The sequence below is a fragment of the Pantherophis guttatus genome, chromosome 1 (genome assembly GCF_059756535.1).
Source record: "Pantherophis guttatus breed Tessera chromosome 1, ASM5975653v1, whole genome shotgun sequence".
NCBI classification, from domain to species: domain Eukaryota; kingdom Metazoa; phylum Chordata; class Lepidosauria; order Squamata; family Colubridae; genus Pantherophis; species Pantherophis guttatus.
In genome coordinates this window covers 265344531-265371330 of record NC_142063.1, presented here as the reverse complement: position 1 = coordinate 265371330, position 26800 = coordinate 265344531, and the positions used below count along the sequence as shown (strand labels likewise).

Here is a 26800-nt window from a genome sequence, read left to right as displayed (position 1 = left end):
CCAGAATCTCCAGTGAGGTTGACAATAAATATGGAAGTATACTCCAAGCATCTTCCAATCTAGAGCCTCCTACAGAGCCATTATGATGATTTGCTGCAATTCTTTTTCTGTCTTAAATAAAATATCGTTAATAGAACTTACATCCAACATTTCTTCAAAAACTGAAAGTATATGTGGTCTTCATGTGTTCTACAAATCAGTTTCTGACCTTTAATGCTGCCAAACATTTTTTCCAGTAGATTTTGTTTAGTGTCTCTTTGCTATTTCACTGTTTTCTACAATTCAAAGCCTTTTTTGTTAAACATTGTTCATGTTGACAGCACCCTATAATTAATTACCTGCAGCATAACCAAAATATTTTGGAGATTGTTCTTTAGAGGACTATCAGTAGCAAATGGGTGAAAATCTCTACATGTCACTTGATAATTATGAGCAATATTCCTCACATTCTGAGCATCCTCTGGGTAGTAGTAGAGAAACTGCTATACTTACTTCCTGATAGAAGTAGATTTACGACAGATAAGGTCCTTTGCAAGTATGCTTAGGATTGCACATTTACCTGTACTTTTTCTTCCTGATACCACTATATCCTTTTGCAAAAAGCAAAGGGTATTTTGCATAATCCATCCGCATATTGTTTGTTTACTGTTACTTCTACAAAACCCTCTATGCTTATTAGAATGCTTTTACCTTCTTTTGAGGACTTCCCATTAGAATCTAAATGACTTTTCCAGACGTTATAGGTTATTTGTCTCATATTCCCTGATCTTTGGCCCCATTAGCTGACCAATTTTAAGAACTGCAGTTGAAAAAAATCTGGAAGGAGTCAGTTTGGGACATGCTGCTATGAGCCACATCCCACACTACTAGAAAATACAAATAGTCCAACACCTCTTATTTTCACTTGCTTAGAGATACACATAGAGACATACACCAGTAAACCATAATGCATAATACCACCTATGCTTGGTTTTGATTCTGGTAGTCCTTTAATACCTACAAAAAATGTGCCAAAATCTTTAATTACTCAATTTGTTTGTGACATTAAATTTCAATTTTCATTCAATGTAATTATGTTTTTTTTCCATCTGGAAATCTCCCATGTTTCCCAAATAATTCTTCTCTTTTTTTCTCCCAGCTAAGCAATGTCTTAAATACAATACCAAGAACACTTTATTTCTAAGAACCCAAATTCATTCTTTTTTATTTTTTTAATCCCCATTTGTTTTACTATAATTGATTTTCGTGGGAGATTCACCCACCAGCATATCACTTTTTAAAGTTTATACTGACATCCTGTTAGTCTTTTAAGATATTAGATCTGTCAAGTTTCAAACACATTAGAAAAAAGACTTTCCGTTTTGTAGAAAAATGTGTAAAATGCTGCATAGGTCTGCAGGCTTGTAAAATAATTGATTACTTTTAAGTTAGTGGCTTGTTGACTGGCATCTTTTAAGTATTCTATAATTAAAGTCACACTCTCAACAAGAGAAGGAGATGGGAATCAGGAAGTGAATATATTAGAAATTCATTTTCCCCAGGTAATCTGGTGGGATGAACTGCAATCTGTTTCCAGATTAGGTGTGGATGTCAGACCCAATGCCCCCAAACCGCTGGAAAAACTGGAATCAATGACACAAACTTGGCAGGAAAGAATTGGGGAGGTATGTGAGTAATCTCTCATTTTCCATTCAGCTTGCTCAGTATGTGTTCCATTCTTTGCCTCCTTATCTCATTTGCTCAGTCTATTTACAGATGACTAGCTTTAACATGCAGATCTTTGATTTACCTAACAGGTTATAACTAGTCTATCTTCTCAAGGATGCCCTCATTTAAAAAAAAAAAGTATTCCATTTGTTTATATTATTATACCTATTCCATAACCACCTTGTTTGATGCTGCTGGTTACATGAGCAAATAAGTGTCATTTATTTAAAAACTTAATCATGGGGGAAAATGGGTCTTTCATTCTGTCCCTTTGACAAAGGCAAAGAACAGATATTAACATGCCAGTACAGAATGCTTTGACCTGGGGAAATAGCCAGACTCATGGACCAAAAATCATGTAGAAGGGATGGGAAGGTGGACTTGCCAGAGGATCTGGCAGGTTCATGCCATTATCAGTGACAAGACACTCTTCCCTGCAATTGAAAGAAATCTTATAAGCCATCCACATATTTCACAGGAAATTGAGCAGCTCTTTTGGTTGCAGACTGTGTTTTCTATTGATCTGACATACCTGTTCAGTATGTCAGACATGTGAAACTTTAAACATATATTTAGATATTCTTTTGGAAAATGGAGATATATGATTCAAACACTCTTTACAGAAGAGCAGAAATTGAAAGAAATTTTGCAAAATGACCCAAAAAATACTATCCAGCAATGATTTATTCTCATTAAAATCTATAGGTTTATTTTTAAAAATGCACTCATATAAATGACAATTGTTTTCCAAATGTTATTGCTTCAGCTTTTCTACCAAAGAAAATAGATCTAGATAGACCTTTTTAAAGCAATTATTTAAATTACTAAAGGGGATTTAGTTCAGAATAGTAGACTCTAGATTTCTTAAATTAGCAAAGTATTGAACCTTTAATCTTCTAAATCTCAGTCATGGGAACTGTCCTGTGATGAACGGATGGTCACTTCTAAATCTCTGATCCTGTAATATTACTAAGTGTTTGCTAATTTGATAGATTACTAAAAATTCAAAGTGTCTATGTATTTAAGCTTCAACAAGGAAGAGATGCCACCATTTCCCTTCCTGTGTTGGTTTTTCTTTGTCTTAACTTGTTGCCATAAAGAGAGAAATGGACAATGTTAATTTAAGGACTAACGTAATTCTCCTCAATTCTGGGTCATGGTAGAGCATGGAATGGCTAGGAATACTACTTATTCATAGTCAATCTTGGCAAATCCTAACACTGGAGAAATACTGAATATGGATATTGCTATTATCTCACATATGAAATAATGAAGTATGAAGTTTCTCCTTTAAAATGAACATTTCTCTGCTTTTAGAAGCTAAGATTCAAGAAATCTGAGGACCCCAGGGAAAGTATTTCATGGATCATGGGACTGAAGCCATAATGGATGTTTTAAATTTTAAATCAGTTGTTATTTAAATTTTAGCTCTCCAAGTGCTAATCTTATCTGCTTAATTTGTGCCAATGTGATATTTCTTCCAAGTAGTATAATTTCCATATGGAATGTTCTAGCCTAATATTCTTCTTCAGATTTTAGTAATTCTTTGATGTGTTAAAATTGGATGCAATTTTAAAGAACTCTTGTAATATTTAAACCACTATTGTAAACATACAAAAAAATGGACTGATATTCTTGGGAACTTCCTATTCATGTCACAGACTCAAAACAGGCATATTATATATACGAAAAAACTTCAGACATGGGAACATCTGTTTTGTAACTTCTCAATTATTTGTGAAATAATCTTATCTTTTGTTTTACAAAGCAAGTGCACTGACACATGCTGTAAGCTTGTATCCTAAGAGGATCTGTTGCATCTGGAAAGTTCTGTTCACAAGAAATTTTCCTCCTTCTGCCCTTCCACTCTCAGGATAGTTTATGGGACAGAGAGAGAGAGAGAGAGACTGCTCAATATCAGGTCTCTGTGAGATTCCACTGTTTGATGATTATAAGAATTTTGTTTCATTTTTGATGCTGAGGCCATAAGCTGTTCACCCAATTATACATATATTATTTATTAAGATACTTCATTGGCACTTCTTAATGTTCTTTTTCCTCGGAGTAGGCAATATTTAACTCCAACAAAATGTTAACTTTTGGAACATCCAACCGGACTTCCACTGTTATAACTATTATTTGTAGAAAGAAAGGAGGCACTCAGTGGAGAAGCTATGAAAGTCCATCTTCTTTCACTGACACTTGAAGCAGGCACAAGGAGAGCAATGATGCTGATGAGAATGGATCAACCCCTCGAGACGAGTTACTATTTCATAGTCAGGAAGAGCCACAGTGGCGATATTGAGACCCAGCATGAGAGAGATGACTCTTCGGAAATCTGCCAGCTGCAAGAGCAAAGGAAAACAAATATGGTAAATTATATGTGTTGTGGTTGCCGGTGGCCTGCAGAGCTGGCAGTCGAGTCGGTCAGTGAGGAGGTTGAGGAGGAACATGGGCCAATCCTGGAGTCTGGGGAAGGCTCAGATGAGGGCTCTGCGTCGGAGGCAGAGAAAGGGCCATCTGGGAGGTACGTGCTGCCTCCGGAACCTCTAGAGTTGGACTTCAGCAAGGCAGAGGAACAGGGAGGAGCCTGTTCCCAGTGTGCGCATGCACAGAGCTGCCAAAAGGCAAGAATAGTTAAAACAAAAGGGACGACTCGGGAGTAGGGCTTGGAGATGATTGGCCCCTCCCATAAGACTTAAAAGAGGAGCAGATGACTAGGGAGCAAAAATAATTATTTTGTTTGTTTCTCGAGAATTCTCTAAGTTACAGGAACTGGAGAATAACTAGTGAAACCTAGTCTAAAGAGCCCAGTATGTTTTGTAATTCAGTGCAGTAGTGGGTTTCAAATCCCATCACATGCGCAGAAACATCTGGGCGGGTGGGCGGAGCCTCCCACCACCGCTACCGTTTCCCCCGACCCGGGGTGAACCCGTAGCAACCCACCACTGATTCAGTAGCATGTTTTTACCAAACCTAGGGACCTCTGAAGATGATGCGCTACATAGTCTCTGAGTTTTACAGCAATATACAGGCAGTTCTCAATTTACAACAGTTCATTTAGTGACTGTTCAAAGTTAAAATGGCACTGAAAAAAGTTGTGACCATTTTTCACAGTTACAACCATTGCAGCAAGCCCATGGTCACATGATCAAAATTGAGATGCTTGGCAACTGACCCATATTTATGATGGTTGTAGTGTCTCTGGATCATGTTTGCAACCTTTTGATCAGCATCGTGAATGGGGAAGGCCAGATTCATTTAACAACCATCTTGCTAACAATTGTGGTACTTCACTTAACAGCTGTGGCAAGAAAAGTCATAAAATGGGTAAAAATTCACTTAACAACTATCTCACTTAGCAACAAAAATTCCGGGCTCAATTGTGGTCGTAAATCGAGGACTAACTGTGGTTGCTGTTTGCTTATTTCTATACCTTCCAGTCAGTGTTGATTCCTGACAACTGCCTGAACTAGTCGTAGCAATTTTCTTGGCAAGATTTTGCCCTTGCTTCTTTCTTAGGGCTGAAAGAGAATGATTGGCCCAAGGTTACCCAGTTGGCTTTGTGCCTAAGATGGAAGTAGAACTTATAACTTCCACGTTTCTAGCCTGGTGCTTTAACCACTACATCAAACTGGCTCACATATATATTTACTCACCTGCAAATTATTGTCTCAAAAATAGCGGCCCAAGAGAATAAAAATAAAAAAATCCCTAAGTGTTAACATTGCTGAAATCTTTATATTATTATATTCTGTACTTCAATATTGGTTTTCAGTTTTATATGCTAAAAAGCAGCCAACAAAAATTCAACACATCAATCAATAAATGGGTTGGAACCCTTCTTCATGATATTTTGGGGAAAAAAACCAACCACCACCTGTGGAAAAATATCCCCCAAGAGAAGCACATTCTCCTTCTCCTGTCTGAAGTGGTGGTGCCTGGACTTAGATTTAACATCTTCATTAAAGTCAGAGAGATGTCAGGTAGATAAATGGATAAATGTTCAATTTAATCTACTTACTAATACAGGAATTAATACAGGAAGAAAGCTGAAAGTAAATTGTTTTGTGCCAAACATTGGAGCATATTGTGTTTTTTTAAAAAAACAAATCAAAATAAAGGGGAAAATTTAAAGTTCTGTGTAATTTGTATGGCAGTCACATATTTAATATTACACACCTCACTGCATGATCTGAATTCATCTTAAAACACGTTCAGACCTTTGTTTGTGGTTCAGTGTGTTTGAAAGGTCGCATGCCAAATGCTTACAATTATTGTTTGTTCTTTAGTTTAGTCTTGTGCTATTAAAATAGATGACATTTGATGGAACAGATTGCAATATTTTTGTTTTTGAAAGAAAGGCAAGTTTTGAAAACTAAGTTCATGTGGTGTCATGAAGTAAAACTTTAGCTATAAACATTAGAGTTACATTCCCACAGATCATCAGGTGCGTCTGTTCCATAAGTGGGCATTTGTGGCTCAAAGGTCTCATTTGATCATTCTGCATTGTTCCCAGAAACCATTTCTCTTGGAAAAGTGAAATGAAGACACCTATCTTGGATCTCTGGGTCCTCTCCATTTTCCACTGGTTTGCTGTGTGCACACCAAACGCACACTGCCCGCACGCATGCACAATGCACACCAAATGTGCACTGCGCGTGCATGCACACTACAGGCGCTACCCCGCAGCGTGGGAAAAGGAGGCTTAAGAAGGTAAATAGAACAGCGAGGGAGGGAACAACTGTGCCGCACAATTTAGATTCACTAGAAAGCAGGATTTCCTGCTTTCTAGCAAATATAAATCGTGCAACACAGCTGATCATCGGAAATACCGGTTCGGACAAACCGGTAGCATTTTTTTTTACTACCGTTTCACCCGAACCAGTAGCTTTTATTACTACCGGTTCGCTTGAACCGGTGCAAACCGGTAGCATTTCACCCCTGGTCCTCCTCTTTAGGATGAAATTTCAAAAACATATTGGGCCTAAATTACATTGTGCAAAAATATAATAATGGCAAAGTAAAGGATTTAAAAGAAAAACCCTCTCCATGCCCTAGGTTTGTTTTGGGTTTTTCTTTTTTTGCTTAAAATAAAGACTTTTCTAATATAGTTTTGAGACCATATAACAGAGGTGCAGAGCGATATACAGCAGTGACTCTTTGCCAAAGAACTTCTCAATAATTCATACTTGCACAAGCCTCCCAACAATAAAACACATCTGACCCCATAGCACAAAGCTGACCCAGAATAATTGAAGCTGTGACTTGCTCAATAATCAGTAGCGGAAAAGGCCACCGGACTGCAACTTTTTATTGCTTTGTCTTAATTAAACCTCTTGAAATACGCTCAAAAATCTGTAGGTGATATTCCATTCACATCTCTCTATCATGCCTTTGTAATGGGAGAGTCCCACCTTAGGAAAAGTCTCATGAAGCTCCCAAAACTTTATAGCGACGATAATGGTTTCATTGCAAATTTCTCTATGCTTCTGGGATGCCAATAAATCCTATGGGTTGCACTAATGCTTTTGGTAATGCAATTATTCATATTCTTTTCAAGGCAACTGTGCATACAGCCTTACTTGTTCCCCAGGTAACAACATACATGTGTAGATGAAATTAAATGAGTCTCTTACTCCTTACTGCCTATATCCTCTTCCTTGCTCTTTTCAACTGAAAGAGAACTTATAAAATTGCTTCAAAACCCAAGCTGGCACACTTTCTATTGGAATTATTACAATGTGCTCTACGTGGAACTGCCCTTGAAGACCATTTCTTACAGGTGGTGCAGAATGCAGTGCCGTGAATGGTAATGAACGTACATGGCACAGTAACACCAACTACTATGATGTATTGTGAGCTGCATTGGCCCCAGTTGATTTTTGGGTCCAATTCAAGATGTTAGCTATTAACCCTAAAGCCCTTCATGGCATAGAGCCATGTTATTTGCAATTATTTCTGCCTATCCCTGACAGGGTAAGCATGCTCTGAATCCTTTCTATCAAACAGGTCCTGCCTATGGAACAGTTAATCCTCCGAGATTCAGGTGGCCCCCAACCCTGTCAGTCTTTCGTAGGGCATTGAAGAGCCGGTTCTTCCCTCAAGTATTGGCTCAAAATAATTGGTGAGCTTATCTTCAGGCATATGATTGTGCGATGTATGACTCACCCTGAATGCAAGGTGTTGTTTTGATTATTCTAGGTTATTTATGGTCCCTTTTAATAGACTGTTATCTGCCCTGTGAGAGGGCAAATATTTAGACTGATGAATGGATAAAGGCAGTGGTGGGATTCAAATAATTTAACAACCGGTTCTCTGCCCTAATGATTTCTTCCAACAACCAGTTCGCCAGACTGCTCAGAAAGTTAACAACCGGTTCTCCCGAAGGGGTGCGAAATGGCTGAATCCCACCACTAGATAAAGGTGACAAATAACACATACCCCTTATTGGTGATCCTGGCACATACCTGTTTCTCTCTTTTCATGACTTCTTCAAGAGTTGATTTAAGTGCTGTTGCTTCTGTAGTCACAGACTCCAACAAGTGTTTAGCCTTTTCTTTATCTTCCTTTGCTTCACGTTGTCTAACATGTAGCTCAGACTGGACAGAGGTTAATTGCTTCTCAGCTTTAGTCTTCATCTTTTCCAGTTTCTCTTGAGATTTGCTGAGTTCTTCTATGGTTTTGTCTTGCTCCATTGCTTTGATCTGAACACAAATTCCAAAGAAGGAAACATGGAAGTGGTCTAAGGAAAATATCACATAAGATGCCAAGAAGCATTTCGCTTTTCCCTGAGCCTCATCTACCCAAATAAGGCTCACTTGCAGGAGAAGCGCTGCACACATTTGAAGTTGTGTCAAGTATGAGCTACTCTATCTCTCCTAAATTTCAGGTTCTTGAAGAAGGCGTGTTGCTAATCATTTCAAAATTGCTTTCTACTGTGGAGCAATTGAGATGGACAGATTAGGCATCGTTATTACGAAGTTAAATGCAAATCCATTCACTTTTATTCATACCCCTCTAAATATGGTTTGACTCACGCTATTAGCTTTATTACCCACCTTCAGTTCATTCGTGTCAGCAAGTTTAACTTTCAGATCTGTGTGTGTTTCTCTCGCCAAAGAAAGTTCATTCTGCAATCTGTCTATTTTCTTTTGTAACTTTCGGACTGTGAGGTTGGCCTCATCCCTTTCTACTGCCAGGGCTGTGCGCACTTGCTTCTCCTCATCCAGCTGGACGATCTTCTGACGCAAAAGCTTCACATGCAGTTCTTTGTTTTCAAGTTGCTCTTTCTGAGCTTTTACCTACATTTTCAATTTTAAAAAAAAACAAACATGTCACCTGTGATAGTAAATATTCATTTATTCATATGCTCTATTCTTCCGCCAGGGAAAAGTGGAGCCTACTTCTTCCCCTCTCTTCACAGTGTTGGGATTCGAGTGAGACTTAAATGAGTATTATCCCAGCCTTAGTTTGATATTATGATACTATAAAAAAAATGAACCAAGCATTAATACCTCTGCTGTTTAGATATCTTTCCTACCTTTCTCTGCAGGTTTCGGACCATGATCTTATTGTCAGTCAATGTATCTCGTTCCAACTTGATCAACTGTTCTGCACGAGCCAGCACTGCATCCAACCTCATGTCAAATCCAACCTCCACTGCTATTCTGTCCAGGTTCATCTTTTCAGAGAGCTGATCCAGAAACTTAAGATACTTTGGAAAGAAAATATGAGGAGAAAGGCATCCAGTTTGCTCAGAACAAAGCTTGCATTCTTAGCCTCTTACAATTGCTTTAACAGAAATAAAGATTTATTAATGCAATAAAAATGTTACATTTTTATTGCTTCATGTTTTCTTGCCATGCTGCCTTTTACTGTTAAAAGGCATATATTTTCAGACATTTGCAAATAATCTAATACGGCTCAAAGGAGTTGCATTTAATCTAACATGTGAAAAATATTTTAATTAATTCATGCTTTCTAGAAGGCTTTTATGGCTAAGACTAAACCAACACATGTAAGTCTTTTTGATTCTTTTTAAGTACAATAGGCTGGACCCAAAAGGATTCTCTTTTCTTTCCATGCTCATTCTGTCTCATGATTGTCCACGTCTTCAAATCTTAAAAGAGAACACCACCTAATAAAACTGGGGCAGGCAGCCCACCAGAGAATGCCAATATTTAATCTGCATTAAGTACAGCATGCAAGCCATGCCATATTGCAAGTTTTCCCCCCCCTAAAGTTCTGAATACAGATATTACAAGTTTTCCAAATTTATGTCACCATGACTTTCTAAAAGTCACAGCAGGCCTTCCTTTGGCTTCCGGTAGATTTCTGGGTACAACTCAAAGTGCTCAAAGGAGCACATAAAATCCTTTCTTGCTAAACTCCCAGTATCTTCAAACAAATTTCTCCCATCAGAACTCATCATCCAGAACAAGAGAATCTGCTAGTGATGTTTCAGTTTCCTGAAGTAGGGACAGGAGGGCTGAGACCAAGAAATTGTCTTCCTCAGGGATGGACCTTATTCTGTGGAATAGTTTCCCTCCAGAGATTAAGCCTTTGAGCTTTCCAGAAACTGGTCAGAACAGAGCTTTTCTGAGGAGCATTTGGCATTGTCTACTCAAATGATATTGTTTTTATATACCGTTGTATTGTTTACATTTTTATGCTGTCAACAGCTTGGAATCTTTAAGGATTATGGCAGTATACAGGTAGTCTTCGATTTATGATCATATATTGAGAGACCATTTGAAATTAAAGGGCAGAGAATGAATGGACTTACAACTCCTGCTCAGAGTTATAGCCGCTGCAGTGCCCCCAAGGTCACACAAACAAAATTTGGTTGCTTGGCACTCCGTCTTTCCTTATGCCCAATTGCAGTAATGCACTATCTTTCCCTCATCCTACCCTCTGGATCCCCACAGGCCTTATGCCTGCCTCTCACGCCACTGGGTCCTACCACACATCCCCATTCTCATCATAGCTCGGTCACTTAAGTTTTCCATAGATCTCTTTTGCAAAGCAGCCATTCTGTTGCACAGTATTCCAACATGGAGGCCCTACAGTGTTATCCTGGAAGTGGACACCATTTTGGGAGTGGCTACAATGAAAACAATGAGTGACCACAATGTGGCCATTCCAAAATGGTGCCCACTTCCAGGATAACACTATGGGGCCTCCATACTGTATAGGGAGTATGAGAGGACATTTTGCCTAAAAACTGGCCAGCACCTGTGCTGCTGTTGCCCTGTCCATTTAAGGCTTCTCCCTAGCCAGAATAGCAACTATTGGCTATAAAAGCTGAGCAGGGAGGCAGCTGGGACTAGAGTAGTAGCTGGAGGAACAGTAGCTGGAGGTGGGGAAGAGTGGAAGAGAGAGCAGTTAGTATCAGTCTATGAGTACCAGCCTGCAAGTGCTTGTGTGGGTGTTGTGTAGCACCTATGTTGTTGGGTTGGCTCTCTGGTGTTTTGGAGCCCACTGACTTGGATCTACATAAAAGAACCCATAACAGGGAGGTTGAGGGGCCGAGAGGCCGTCTCTCTTTCCTGAATATGATCTTCATTTGAGCATTTTTGTTGGAAACTGGCAAACAATACTGGAAACCAGCAAAACCCTATTATGACTTGTGGTCGTGTGACTGTTCAATGCCACGACCTGTCATAAAGCTGATCTGCACTACATGCAGCCATGGCATGTGGCAGCCCAACTATTTATGTTGGCTAGGGATCTTTATGGGCTGTTAAGGCACCCGTTTCATGGTTGTTGTAACTTTGAATGCTTGTAAAATGACTGGTTGTTAAGTGAGAACAATCACTTCTTGACTCTATCAAGAAAACTCCATGAAGTCAGCAAGAACTAAACTTGATGAAAAAGGTACATTTTTTTTTTTTTAAATTAAGATACCACAAAACTCTTGTGTTCTAAATGGTGCAATGGTTGTATCTCTGGAGTTCTTCCATTCTCACTTAGGAAACAAATGGAAAACAATAAAGGTGCTAATGTTTTCTAAAGGACATGAAAAAATAACTCTTCCTAGAGTTATGCATGCACAGGATGGCATACAGTTTGCAAAGTGTGCACGTGTTCTAATCTTTAAACTTCCTCTCATCCATAGCATCTATATTCATATGGAAGAAAATGGCTTGAGGTAATTTTTACAGCTACCTTGTCTGTTGCTGGCACTGTGATATCCTTTTTTTGTTTGTTTGTTTTTTGTTTAATCAAGTTTTATTGATTTTTTTTCTCTCCCCCCCCCATTTACCCACATATTTTATGAACAGAGTATTGGCCATATCATATCTTATACAACTTATCATATCCAAATACATTTTACTTAGTTACAATTTCTGCCAAAATCATCTTTTCCCATATTTTTTAATCATATCTTAATATTTATATGTTTATTTATATGAACAACTTCTTCATTCGCCCTCAAATTCTAATTTCTCTATTTTTACTCATATTTATTCTTTTTTACTTTTTAATAATTCATTCTTTATCCTCATACATTTACACATGCAACCTCCATACTGTATAGGGAGTATGAGAGGACATTTTGCCTAAAAACTGGCCAGCACCTGTGCTGCTGTTGCCCTGTCCATTTAAGGCTTCTCCCTAGCCAGAATAGCAACTGTTGGCTATAAAAGCTGAGCAGGGAGGCAGCTGGGACTGGAGTAGTAGCTGGAGGAACAGTAGCTGGAGGTAGGGAAGGGGATAAGACACTGAGCTTCCCATATAGATTTTTTCACTGAGTCAGTGCCTCCTGGAGAGATGAATGTTTCTAAGACTTTCTCTGATGGGCAAGAGTAACAGTGGTGGGTTTCACATTTTGTTACTATCGGTTCGCGCATGCACCTACCTTCGACACATGCGCCTGGCCTTCCGTGCATGCACTTTGCTTGCGCACGCGCCTTCCGCGCCTGAGCCTGGCCTCAAAAATGTGCCTAAATAGGACGGCATAGAGCCGAGGCGCCTGAACCCAGGGATGAAATACTCCTGGATCGGACCGGATCACCCAGTCCGGTAGCGATTTTGGCCGGTGGTTTGGCGATCCAGTAGCGATGGTGGAGGGAAAGTTTCCCCCACCTGCCCAGGTGTTTTTTACCTTCTGCACATGCGCAGAAGGTTTTGCGCATGCGCAGAAAGTCTGCGCACACACATGACGCGTGTGTGTGTTCTTCCGAACCGGTAAGGAAGGCAAGTAGATTTCACCCCTGCCTGAACCGGTCTGAACCGGCTGAATACTACCTCTGGAGAGTAATGGTTCTTGCCAGCTGTATCAAGAGCTACATCATGAAACTTCATTACAGACAAGCTTGGGCAGTGCATTCAGAACAGGGACATTTCTATCTAACCTACCACAGTGCTCTTCTGTGAGGACAGAAGACAGAAAAATCTGCCTTTGCCGTGCTCCATTAGAAGTCATTCAAATACATAAATAATAGGATTTGAGACAAAAGGGGCAAACTATGCCAAACTTTTTTTGCTAGGGTAAAACTCTTTTATCCATACATTTTATCAACCCAATAAGGATCATTCAACAGAATGAGCAATGAAGCAATTGCTTCACTTTAATTGGAGGTTTATTTGCCTCCAATGATTTAGCACATCCAAACGGGCCATAAGCTGTGTCACTGTGATTATTATGTGATCATTATGTGATCATTGTAAAACTAAAGAAGAAAATTTCAGAAAACAGAATCAAGGAAATGTTGACATACTCAAATTTGGGATCATGGTTTATATGCTGAAGTTAGGGAAAGAAAGTATTGAAAGTAACTAAAGTAAAAAAAAGTAACTAAAAGTAAAAAAACAACAAAAAAACCTTAACTGAACACACATTTTATCTTTTGCAACCCATGAAACCCATGGAATTTCTGTAAGCTTCAATAATATAATTAGCAGAATAAGACCTAGTTTTGATTCTATTCTTCTCTATCTGGTAAAGAGCTGATTTCTCAGTAACATTTTATTTTCATTTAAAATATATTAAGTTCCCCTACTGTGTTCTCTATAGTACTGGCAACTTCCAGAAAAATTTACTTGGAATACTAATCCAAAAACAGATTGCCTCTTGGGGTCTAGAACAGGCAGCCAGAAATCTTTTAGTAGCTTATCTCTACAAGATCCAAAACACCAACACATTTCCTTAGATATTTTCATGGCTTGTTGCTTACAACACTCCCTAAGTGCTCAGACTTGTAGTACTTTTTAATACAGTCCCTGAACACTTATATATACATTTTATGTTCAAATCACCACTCTGATCATACTGAAAAATGATTTCCCCAACAAATTTTACCGATGTGAACATGACTGTGCCAATCAGAGCATACATTTACTTTTGATAAAATCAGGACCACATCATTAAATTAAGCTTTCTCTACCTTGCCTTATACCCTTCCTATAAACATAAGATATTACTTGTTGTTTCTCAAGTTTCCAAGCATCTCGCATCACATCTCCAGATACCAGCTCTCCTTCTAGGCGCATCAACTGATCATGAAGCATTTCTGATTTGTTTTCTGATTTTTTGGCTCTTTGCAAGGCCTCCTGATGCAACATTGTCTGAGTTTCCAGAGTCTCGGTAAGTTTGCTGATTTGGGCTTCAAGCTGGGATACCATCTGGGAAACAAAAGTAAACTCAAATCAGAGACTGAGTAGGACACTAATCTGTGGTACAAGAAAATCACCAATTATAGAAGGGCAATAAAACAATCACTTTCTACTCAAGGAAAAACATGAACACTTAATCAGAAGGACTTGATCTAGTTACCATACAGTAGTGTAGCATATATGGACTGTGGCTGAATTCGCAAAACTCACTAAGCTACAATTTCTTACCCTGTCAGTTGAAAAAAAACTTTCTCCATTGGTTGAATTCATATATCACACAAAGCTATACATTGCAAAAGCTAGATTCATACAATATGCTAAGCCAATTGCAAACAAACCAAAATTAGAGCAACTTGTGAAGCAGACATTATATTAATATCCATCTTGTAAATTTGAATAAATATTCTGTTAATGAAAATGGGTCAATACATGCTCACTTAAAGTTTATTGATAAATAATGCTATAAACCTGCCAGATTACCACTGTTACACTAACACAAGAATATTTACAGGTATACCGGAATCTGATATTAATTTAAACATTGAACAACATTGTTTTAATTTCTGTTCAATCATGTCTGATTTTTGGAGAATGCCTGCACAAGTCCCCACGCTTTTCTTGGCAAGATTTGGGAAGAAGTTTTCCATTGCTTCTTTCCTAGGGCTGAGAGAAAGTGACTGGGCCAAGGTCACCCAGCTGGCTTTGTGCCTAAGGAGGGACTAGAATTCGCAATCTTCTATTTTCAAGCCTGATGCCCTAACCACTACACCAAACTGGCTCTCAGAGCATTATGTATTCCATTATTAATCTTCCAGTTATGGAAAAGTAAGAAATTAATGCATGTTTTTGGTGTACAGTGCTTCCCTTATAATGTCCCTTTCATTTAATTCTTGAAAATTCTATAAAATTCACATAAAACCCTTGCTGGTACCACATCTGTCCACACAGCATATATTAGGAACTATTTTTGGTGTACAGTGCTTCCCTCATAATGTCCCATGCTTTCATTTAATTCTTGAAAATTCTATAAATTCTATAAAATTCACATAAAACCCTTGCTGGTACCACATCTGTCCACAGCATATATTAGGAACTATTTTCTCCAAATGGCAGATGCAGCAGATGCAGCCTGCAGGAGGAATAAAGATTGGGAAATTCTCTTTTTTCATTGGCAAAGTTGGATAAATACCATCTCTTTCTGTATATGAGCATGAAAAATCTTTTTTTATTATTATTATTTCAAAAGACACTGCATATAAAAGTATAGAGGTTCCCTAAAGGGATGAATGAATGATAAGATGATGGGCAGGAAAATAGGACAGAAGTAAAGGTGAGAGATTATTCCAAGCTCTACCATCTGTAGGAACCTGGAATAAAGACATACATATTATAGGTCTCCTAGGGCAGTGATGGCAAACCTTTTCAGCACCAAGTGCCCGAACTGGAGCGCACACATGCGCACAACACGCGCCAGAGCGCCGGAGTGCCAGAGACCCTAAGACCAGCTGGCCGGTGCACATGCACGCACTAGGCACCTGGTCTTTACGCGTGCCAGAGTTCTGGAAACCCGAAGACCATGTGGCCAGCGCGCGCATGCACACCGACCAGCTGGTCTTTGGGTTTCTGGTGCTCCAGCGCACATGAAGAACAGCTGACCTGCGCACCGGAAACCAGAGAGGGCTCTGTGTGCCACCTTTGGCACACATGTCATAGGTTTGCCATCACGGTCCTAGGGTTTTCCTTCAAAGTTATTATAAATCAGTAAGACCATATTCTGATCCATATCCAACTCGGAATCAAAGATATAGTCTATGAAATACATTGGCTTGATACCTACTAAGACTGTGATGGCGAACCTATGGCATGCGTGCCACAGGTGGCATGCGGAGCCATATCTGTGGGCACGCGAGTGTTGCCCTAGCTCAGCTCCAGCACGCATGTGTGTGCCGGACAGCTGATTTATGGGCCTTTCAGGCCCACCGGAAGTTGGGAAACGGGCCATTTCCGGGGTGGGGGGTGGGGAAGGCTGTTTTCGCCCTCCCCAGGCTCCTAGAAAGCCTCTGGAGCCTGGGGAGGGCAAAAATCAGGCCTAGTGGGCCCACTGTGCCAAAAGTGGGAAAGCACAGGGGGGGTCATGCGTGCATGCACAGGGGCGGGGCGCATTGAATTATGGGTGTGGGCACGCACGCGTTCAACCCTCCCATGCTCCCCCCCACTTTTGGCACACGACGGCAAAAAGGTTAGCCATCACTGTACTAAGATATAAGGCAAACATATACTGTATTTTCTATAGTTAGGTAGGGTTGAATCAGTTGAAATGTAGTAAAACATTTTAAAATTAAGGTTGACAGGCTTGTGATGCCACAGATTTTAAGCCAACAGATGGTAATAAATAAAAGCTAATCTAGTGTAGTCATAGCCAAAAACAAAATAAATCCCATTACACAAAACCATAGAAACAATAACATCTGTCTTAAGTATGCTTTATTACTTGTATGAACCTTCCATAAATCTCCAAATGGATAAAATGAAGATTATTGGATTCTATTCATAACATTGTTCAAAATTAATTGTATTTCTCTGCGGAACTTTATAGCTTATTTTTTTGTTCATATTCAGTCCGCCACCCCCTTGAAAGCTGTTAGAGTTACCCTGGCTAGGAAATGCAATCCTGGTGTCTGCAGGCTGACCTCAATTTTGCCAGCATTTATGCATGCGGTGTTCGCTTTCCCCCTAAACGCTTCCGCATTTAAAATTACAATATCTCAAATACAGATAGATAATATTACCCAAGATGAGACCCCCAAGAAAAAGTCTGTATGGAGATGTTATCAAATGTATGAACAGCAAGTCAGACAAGCAAATAGAAGAACCGGATGGAAACTGAACAAGGAGAGTTCAGAACCTGGAAATAAGGAGAAATTTTCAGACAGTGAGAGCAATCAACCAATGGAACAGCTTGCCTTCAGAAGTTGTGAGAGCTTCATCACTGGAAGCTTTCAAGAAGAGAATGGACTGCCATCTGTCAGAAATGGCGTAGGGTCTGCTTGGGCAAGGGTTGGACTAGATGACCGACTTGGCCCCTTCCAACTCTGTTAATCTGTATATATCTCTATCTATCTGTAACGGCAGCTAAGAACACCAGCCAAACTTTAGGCACAACATTAACCAGCTTCTAAACGCTGGTTTCTCCAGATGCATTAGGTTGGCAGATGCATTCTTCCCTGCCAACACAGCAGAAACCATCTGTGGAATCCCAGACCCAAGAGATGAACGAGGCCATTTGTTTTCAGTAAAAAAAAAAAAATGGGCAAGGGAGAGAAGAGAAAACCCTGCCAATTCTCTACCAAGATGCACATGCTCCCAACACAGCTGAAAGCATACCAAAAGGACTTCAGATGCCCTGCAATATGCTTATACTGTAGCTATTAAAACTGTAATGATTCTTTAGCTTGAGATAAGAGAACTTGTTTTCAACAAAGATACTCATTTCCTGGATGTTCAGCAAGGATAATAGTCCAAGCGAAGGAACAATCCATGCAAGTTTTCATTTTAACTCTGTGAGTACACCGTGTGCACCATAACATTTCTTCAGTAATAAGATTGAAAGGAACTGGAAACAGGTGGCTCATTGTAAGTTAGTTCTGACCAAACAAAGGGAGGAACAAATAATTTAAGACATTGCCCCAGGGACAGAAATGATTAGCTCTAGCACAAGCATCAGATTGTACTCTCCTTTTGCAAACAACCAACAAAAATAAGCCCTGCAAGATGCTGAAGCATAGCCAGATACATGAAATAATTTAATAACAATATTTTTTTATACACAATGATATACATAGGCATGTATATGGGGGGGAGGTGTCTACGCAGACATCATATGGATGATATTTCTGTATGTTAAAAATTCCATACAAGGTTTTACTGCATGCTTTTCTAGATTCAGTAAACCAGTTCTAGCCAGAACTTACTAAATTCGTGAACACATCCAAACTAACCCTGTAGAACACAATATTCTTCCCTCCCTAGGAATAATAGCAGAACATGCTTAAGCCCCTTCTGCTGTTGTATAGCAGTCTGAGTTTCTGAGCTTCAAATTCAAGCTCTCCAAAGACTGAAGTGAACACTTCCATATTGGTGGACATCATTCCAGAGCAATGTAAATAGGGCATTCGTCTCTTCAGATCTATTCTATGCTAGCAATGTGTCAGCGATTTTCAGCAAATGCATTTGACTTTTTTCCCCCACCCTTGATTTTTATGAAAAACTGCAATTTCCTTTTGCCTATTATAATACTCTTAAACATTTCTGCCAAATGTATTCAGGTTCAGGTGAAGCACTTTGCTCCAGTGTCCCCTTGTAGACCCAGAAAAATAACCCCATGGTCAATCCTAGCAGCGTGCTCTACTTTCACTAATGAAGCCCCAAATCCTCTTTCTGTTGTAACCAAGGCATCCATTCTTCTTCCCATGGGGAGATCACCTCAGTATGTTCTGCTGTTTCTATAACACAGGGGGTCCTCAACCTTTTTAAACAGGGGCCAATTCACAGTCCCTCAGACGGTTGGGGGGGGTTGGACCTGCTGGGTGGGTGTGGCTAGGTGGTCATGTGACTGGGTGGACGTGACTGGGTGGGCATGGCCAATTTAGCAATCCATTAAACAATACACACAAATTAAACTTCAATTTGTTATGCTCCTGGGGGTGGAAAGCAGGTTAGTGAAGGGATGTAGCTGCCTTGGGGGGGGGTGAGGGACTTCTGTTTGTGTGTGTGTGTGTGTGTGTGTGTGTGTGTGTGTGTGTGTGTGTCCCTCCCTCCTTCTCTCTGGAGGCTAGGGGGAGCCCCAGGGCCTCCGCGTGTCCCGTTTTTGGCCTCCGCGGCCTCCAGAAGGCAGGTGGGGGCTGGCAGGTAGGTGGGGCGATGTGGGCAGGGCAGCCTCGTGGTCCTGAGTGGGCTGGATTAATGGCTTCAGTGGGTCATATCCTGCCCGCGAATCATAGTTTGAGGACCCTGCTATAACATATGAAGTGTGATGTTATCAGACGGACTGCATAAGCAACTTGTTGAATTTGCAAGGTTCCATAAGTTTTATCATCCTTTGCCTTTCTAACAGAACATTTTGTGACAAGCTGCAGCGTAACTAGGATATTTGGTATGGTTATTTTTCATCTTTCTGCTGCAGGCTGCTTAAAGCCATTTGGAGAGGAGTGGCATAAAAATGTCAGAAATGAACAGGGAATGCTGAAAGCTTTTACAACATTTTCCCCTTTCCCCTGATCCTGTCCATATGTGCTTGGACTGTAACTTCCAGGATTCTGGTTGGGGATTGTGGGAGTTAAGAGTCCCAAGACAGGCAGCCAGAAACAGGTTGGCGTAAAGTATTTCTGCCTCTCTCTCCCAACCATACATATGTATTTCACTGCAATTGTGTATTATCAGGGCTCTTCAGGAAATAGCTGTGGTATTGCAGCATAGACGTTTGAGCCAGCTCATTGCAATAAATCACAGAGGCAACTGTTTACTAAACATCAAGCACTCAACTTTATAGCCTGAAAGTTTAGTGGGCCTTTTTACGGCACTAAGTTACGGAAACTAAGTTTCTTGACCACAAGCTTGGATTAGTCAATTGGAAATTTGCTTGTTAAGGAATTATTTTTTAAAAAGCGTTTTATAGCACATTTGGGTTATCCAAAGTTACTTAAACTACAATTAGGTCATCACACAGAAAACCAAGAAATTTAAAAAGTGTCCATGAGCAGCCTCTACTGGATCTGTGACATAGTGAACACTCAATGCAGAGGACACTAGACCAGGGGTGGGCAACTGTGGCCCTTTTACAACCTGTGGACTTCAACTCCCAGAATTCCTGAGACAGCCAAGCTGGCTCAGGAATTCTGGGAGTTGAAGTCCACAGGTCATAAAGGGGCCATATTTGCCCACCCCTGCACTAGACTGTAAACAGAGGCATTTGAGGCATCTTGTAATACTCCTCGATTTATGACCATAATTGAGTCCAAAATTTCAGATTGTTGCTAAGTGAGATATTTGTTAAGTGAATCTTGCCCCTATTTTACGACCGTTCTTTTAACAAGTGTTACGTTGGTACATTGTTGTTAAGTGAATCACTGCAGTTGTTAAATTAGTAACACGGTCGTAATGTGAATCTGGATTTCCCATTGACTTTGCTTTTCAGGAGATCGCAAAAGGTGATCACATGACCCCGGGACACGGCAACCTTCATAAATATGAGTCAGTTGCCAGGCGTCTGAATTTTGATCATGTGACCATGAGGATGCTGCAATGGTCATAAGTCACTTTTTTCAGGGCGGTTGTAACTTCAAACAAGTCATTAAATGAAGTGTTATAAATTGAGTACTAATTTGACCTGCAAAGAAATATAATCCAAGCAAATGGACATTAATAAAAAGACTGTGTCAACAAATATGGAGTTGGATTTATTATCCCAGAGGTAACCTAACAGTTGATTAATAAATACCTGCAAGAGATATTTAAATCAGGCCTGTTGTTTGCCATTACTACTTACTCACAAGACAATAATGTTCAAGCAGAATGATCTGACCATAGTGGCTGGATATCTTTTGAGTTGTAGCCCCAGCACATGTGACTGTGCTACATTACAGCTGTTTATTATACACCAAAGAGCTGCATTTTATTCTCCTTAACCATTTTTTCCTTCCTTCCTCACCTCATATTTTTATCGATCATATTTTATTTTTATTCTTTTTGTTGAAAGGGAAGGAGGAAAGAAAATGTTGCACACGTTTGTATTTGCACACTTCTGAGTGTTGGAATGATTTGGTTAGTATGGAGAATGTATGTGTGTGTGTATGTGTATGTGTATATTCTCCTCTCCTTGCATACATTTTACATATTAGCTGCATTTTATACACAATGGGTTGTGATGATGATGATTAATCTAGAAGATTATTTGGAAAGGGAGATTGTCTTAAATTCAGGACCTTCTTTCTTTCATATAAATACAGTATATTCCAAGACAAGAACAGGTCAAGTTGAAAAATGAGAGGCCCAAACTAAGCATCATCAACTAAGATAGGGGATGGACGTGGCAACATCGCCTTAAACCGGGGGGCGGGGAGGAAGTTAAGTTAGAAACTACAATATAGTTCATTGTGATATGAAAAGCCTATAGTCATGACAGTTAAATTACTAACCAGGACTGAAGAATATATCATACACAACATATGATCACCTTTTCATTGCCCTTTTTCTGTAATTATTTTAAGTATAGGATTATAGGTATGAGTCTAGGGATCCCCCCCCCCTCATTTTACTTTCTTAGATTTTATTCTGCTTAAATTGGTTCAAAGTGGGCAGAATATAATGCAGGGGTGAAATGCTCCCGGTTCGGACTGGTTCGGCCGAACTGGTAGCGATGGCGGCCGGTGGTTCAGAGAACCGGTAGCAATGGTGGCACGAGGCTCCGCCCACCCGCCCGGTCATCATTACTTCCTGGTTTTAACCAGGAAGTAACCTGTTTTTTACCTCTGTGCATGCGCAAAAGGGTTTGCGCATGCACAGAGGGTCTAAGGCGTGCACATGATGCATGTGCTACTTGGGAAGGTAAGTAGATTTAACTCCTGATATAATGTAAAATAAATAAATAAATGTCACCATGTACTCCTTTTAATAGATTGCAATTTAACGATGTGCTTTTCTTTAATGGGCTCTGCTTTTTTTGTGATTTTTTTTCCCTACAATCATTAGATACCGAGCAACTGCTATATAAACTATTACATCAAAATAAAACAACGGTGCGTCTTATCAGTTCAGAACAATTGTATCAAAGTTCATCCACTTACAATTAGACAATCCTGTCAATTCATGAATTAATTTTTAAAAATTTTCTGAAGTGAACTAAAATAAAATCTATACACAGGAATAAATTAAGCACACTGAAGAAAAATAAGACAAGTTTTAACATACTCTTTTTTTGCTCTCCTCTCTGTGGCACAACTCTCGGATTTTTTCCACAATGTCTTCCTTGGATGGAGTCGCCACAATGGGGTTACTCCCCAGTAAAGCCACTATTTGATCTTTGAATTCATTGTGCAGCTTTTTTTCTTCTCTGGCTTGCTCTAGATTAGTTCTCAGTTCCATTTCTTTTTCATTGCAATGGACCTTTAGTTGGCCGAATTCTTCCCAAGCCCGCTGGCTGGCTGCCAATCTGTTTTGGAGGCTTCTGATCTCCTCCTCAAGATTCTGCTTAGCTCCTGCAATGTTGCTTAGGTCCTAAAATAAAAACAATACCAATATTTACACCTCAGAGAAAAAAGGAAACAACAGTTATTTCACAAATTTCACTTGGAATACTGCATCCAGTTTAGGTCGCCACGATGTAAAAAAGATGTTGAGACTCTAGAAAGAGTGCAAAGAAGAGCAACATTAGGGGACTGGAGGCTAAAACATATGAAGAACAGTTACAGGAACTGGGTATGTCTAGTTTAATGAAAAGAAGGACTGGGGTGACATGATAGCAGTGTTCCAATATCTCAGAGGTTGCCACAAAGAAGAGGGAGTCAAGCTATTCTCCAAAGCACCTGAGGGCAGGACAAGAAACAATGGGTGGAAACTAATCAAAGAAAGAAGCAACTTAGAACTAAGGAGAAATTTCCTGACAGTTAGAACAATTAATCAGTGAAACAACTTGCCTCCTGAAGTTGTGAATGCTCTAACACTGGAAGTTTTTAAGAAGATGTTGGATAACCACTTGTCTGAAGTGGTGTAGGGTTTCCTGCCTAGGAAGGGAGTTGGACTAGAAGACCTCCAAAGTCCCTTCCAACTCGGTTATTCTATTCTACAACATATTTCCAGGAGAATAGCAGATACAATGTGCATTATTACTAAAACTTGCTTACAAGAGATGTATGGATAGTTTCTGCTGAAAGAAAATAAAACTATGAATCTAGAGAGTTGGAACAATCACCTCATTAGGTGAGGTTGGGTAAACCTTCAAAGTCCCGCCATTGACTTTTGATGTGCTTTTCTTTCAATATAATGTAGGCTGGACCCAAATAATTTGATAAGACCTTTTATTTATGGAAGGCCAGCATGTATCCAACCCATGAATGATTCAGCATCGATAAATGGATAGGAGCAACTTTTACTTCTTGCCATACTGAGTAAAATCAACCCCCCTCAAAACACGAGGCTGAAAGCACTATTTTTAACCCCTGCTAAAGTCTTCACACCACTTTCACTCCCCAAAGGACATTAATTGGGGCAAATGATCCAATTCCTGCCATTTGTAGAATGTCAACATTATGCAAACTGGTGTGGAAGGTATAATTTGCTTCATTTGTTATACAAATGAATTACTGCAAATAATTTATCTTAGATTTAACAAACATTTGTTAAATTATTAGATTATTAAATTATTAGATTATTAGACAACTGTGGATGATCTGTTAAATGAAGGTTTTACTGTGGTGAGTTTAATTCACTTAGATGGCTGCCCATCTATCCATAGTTATTCTGGATAGTTAACAACAGTTAAAAACACAACTGACAACTAAAATACAAGCTAGGCAGATACGACCTCATAGATGACCCTCACTCTGTCAAGGACCTTGGAGTACTCATCTCTAATGATCTAAGTGCCAGAGCTCACTGTAACAGCATTGCCAAAAAGGCAATAAGAATTGTTAACCTAATCTTGTGAAGCTTCTTCTCCAGTAATATTGTATTGCAAACTAGGGCATATAAAACCTTTGCTAGACCAATTCTCAAATACAGTTCATCTGTCTGGAACCCGCACTGCATATCAGACATTTATACAATTGAGCGAGTCCAGAGATATTTCACGAGAAGAGTCCTCCACTCCTCTATTCACAACAGAATACCTTATGCCACCAGGCTTGAAATTTTGGTCTTAGACAATTTAGAATTACGCCGCCTTCAGTCTGACCTAAGCGTAGTACACAAAATTATCTGCTACAATGTCCTACCTGTCAATGACTAGTTCAGCTTCAACCGCAATAATACACAAGCACACAACAGATACAAACTTAAGGTAAACCACTCTAAACTCGATTGCAGAAAATACGACTTCAGCAACAGAGTGGTCAATGCCTGGAACGCACTACCTGATTCTGTGGTTTCATCCCCAAACCCCCATAACTTTAACCTTGGACTGTCTGCTGTTGACCTCACCCCATTCCTAACAGGTCTATAAGGGGCGTGCATAAATGCACCAACATGCCTACCGTCCCTGTCCTACTGTCCCCCATTTATTCGTATCCATTTCCTGTATTCATAATCATGTTTATACTTATATCTGTTATCTTATACATGCTTGACAAATAAATAAATAAATAAAAAATACATAACTGGCAGCAAGGTAAAAAAAATCAAACTACAATTAACATAACCATTTCACAGGCTCTCACTGACAGATACAGCCAAAATGGGGGCCAATCTGATCTCGGAGGAGGGGATGATGTTCCATAGTGCAAGCACAAAGACAAGCATGGCTCTCTTCTTGGGTCCCTCCAGATGACATTCCTTAAATGATGAGGCTCATGATATGCCTCTTCTGCCAGATTTAATGGTATGGGTAGAAACAATTGGACCGAAGTACTCTCGCACCTTTATTGGGTCTTCATATGTAACACTGAATATAAACATTATACGCGAATTTTTTAAAATGACTTGTTTACCTGGTAGCCCTACAAACACTATGGATTAAATTTTATAAAATATATATTGGATTATGGCTTGTTGAAAAGAAAGCATTGGGAACAATTGTTGTGGAACAGAAACTAGAGACTTTTGATTTTGTCTCTGCCAGTGTGTGTGTGTGCCTCTGTGTTAGGAGACTATTTCAAAAGCCAAAATGACATATGAGCTATGAAAGATCAGAATTTATGTAATTATGCCCATGTTAAATGCAATTTTTTTTTTAAAAAAGAAAACTGTTAAATACATCGTTGTCACCATTCAAACCTAGTCTAATTAGAGCCATCACAGCCAATATTATCTGCTTTTCTGCCTCTTGGCATGCTTCCATTTCATTTCATTTAATTTCCCTGCTACTTTTCTTTAAAGGATTTGATAGGAAGGGGAAAATTACTCTAGTGACAAGAATTAAATTGCAGTTTCTGGGGAAATTAAGGAAACCTTTTCAGATTGCAATATTATTTCAATAAATCTTTCCCCCTCTTTGTCACAGGTGCAGCGCAACATTGCTTCCCCACTCCATAAACCACAGCAACTATCTTATTTTTGAAAAAAAATATTCTATATTGATACCACACCCAATGTGATGGGATCCAAGAAGGAGAAGATATGCCATTAATAAGAACCAAAGTACCTATCAATTTACATTAATTAAAAATTGAATTATTACAACATTTGAAGGACCTTCAAACAATTGATTGGATCTCAAAGTGGCTTTTGAGAAAGGGATGAGAGTATTATAAGCACGTTGCTTACCTCAAGAGACAGAAAAGAACAATAACCCAGAGAGCAGATTAAACATCCATTTGGCTTTTCTTTTTCCCAAAGCATGGAAAACTATAGGTAGTCCTCGACTTACGACCATAACTGAGCCCAAAATTTATGTTGCTAAGTGAAATGTTTCTTAAGTGAGTTTTGCCCCATTTTACGACATTTCTTGCCACAGTTGTTAAGTGAATCGCTGCAGTTGTTAACTGGGTAACATGGTTGTTAAGTGAATCTGGCTTCCCCTTTGACTTTGCTTGGTAGAAGGTTGCAAAAGGGGATCATGCGACCCTAGAACACTGCAACTGTCATAAATATGAGTCAGTTGCCAAGTGCCCAAATTTCGATCATGTTATCTTGAGGATGCTGCAAGGCGCGGAAATCAGCTGGGCTGCATGGGCAGGGTGAGCGAGCCAGAGAGCGAGATATATAGGACGGGATAGCACCGGGACAGTGGGTGGGCCCAGCCGGCAGTCGGAACTACCGGTAAGGGTGAACTGGTCTGAATCAGCAGCAGCCCACCTCTGGGTAAAGGTCAATGTAATTCAAGGGTGGAGGTAAACTTAATCCACTTGTAGCCACATAGGGATTCTAAACTGCTCCCTCTTTTAACTCTGTCCCAAGATTCTGCTACTCCTTCTTCTTCAGGAGGACAGAGAAGGAATAACTAGCCCAAAGTCACATCGAGTTTCCATAGTTGCATGAATTTAAACTTGAGGCCAAATACAACATCTTAACCCCTATTCCCACACACAGGGACTATCCTCCTTCCTGTATTGAAGACTTTGTGGAGGGGGGGTGGTTTCTGAATAAATCCATGCAACCTCAAACTCGTACATTCTTTTTTTTTTTTAAATACTTTATTGGTTTTTTCCAAAATATAAAAAAAAAAAATAGTATACAATCTCTTTCTTGATCAGAGGTACAGTGTTTATACAATTTGGTACATCATACGTTGAATAAGTTCATCTTTAACTATACAGTGTTCTAT

At 39.6% G+C, this 26800-nt stretch overlaps 1 protein-coding gene across 3 annotated transcripts in view; it reads right to left on the bottom strand.

Moving 5' to 3' along the window:
• Positions 1-2389: 2389 nt before the first annotated feature.
• CCDC170 (coiled-coil domain containing 170) overlaps positions 2390-26800 on the bottom strand; it is a 60086-nt gene continuing 35675 nt past the window's right edge. For all 3 annotated transcript variants that reach the window (XM_060692285.2, XM_060692284.2, XM_087887524.1), the window contains exons 6-11: positions 22294-22599; positions 14137-14337; positions 9251-9424; positions 8769-9011; positions 8178-8414; positions 2390-4052 (exon numbers count right to left, since the gene is read on the bottom strand). In XM_060692285.2, coding sequence (XP_060548268.2) covers positions 3900-4052; positions 8178-8414; positions 8769-9011; positions 9251-9424; positions 14137-14337; positions 22294-22599 — 1314 coding nt within the window. In that variant the 3' untranslated portion in view covers positions 2390-3899. The remainder of the gene's footprint in view (positions 4053-8177; positions 8415-8768; positions 9012-9250; positions 9425-14136; positions 14338-22293; positions 22600-26800) is intronic.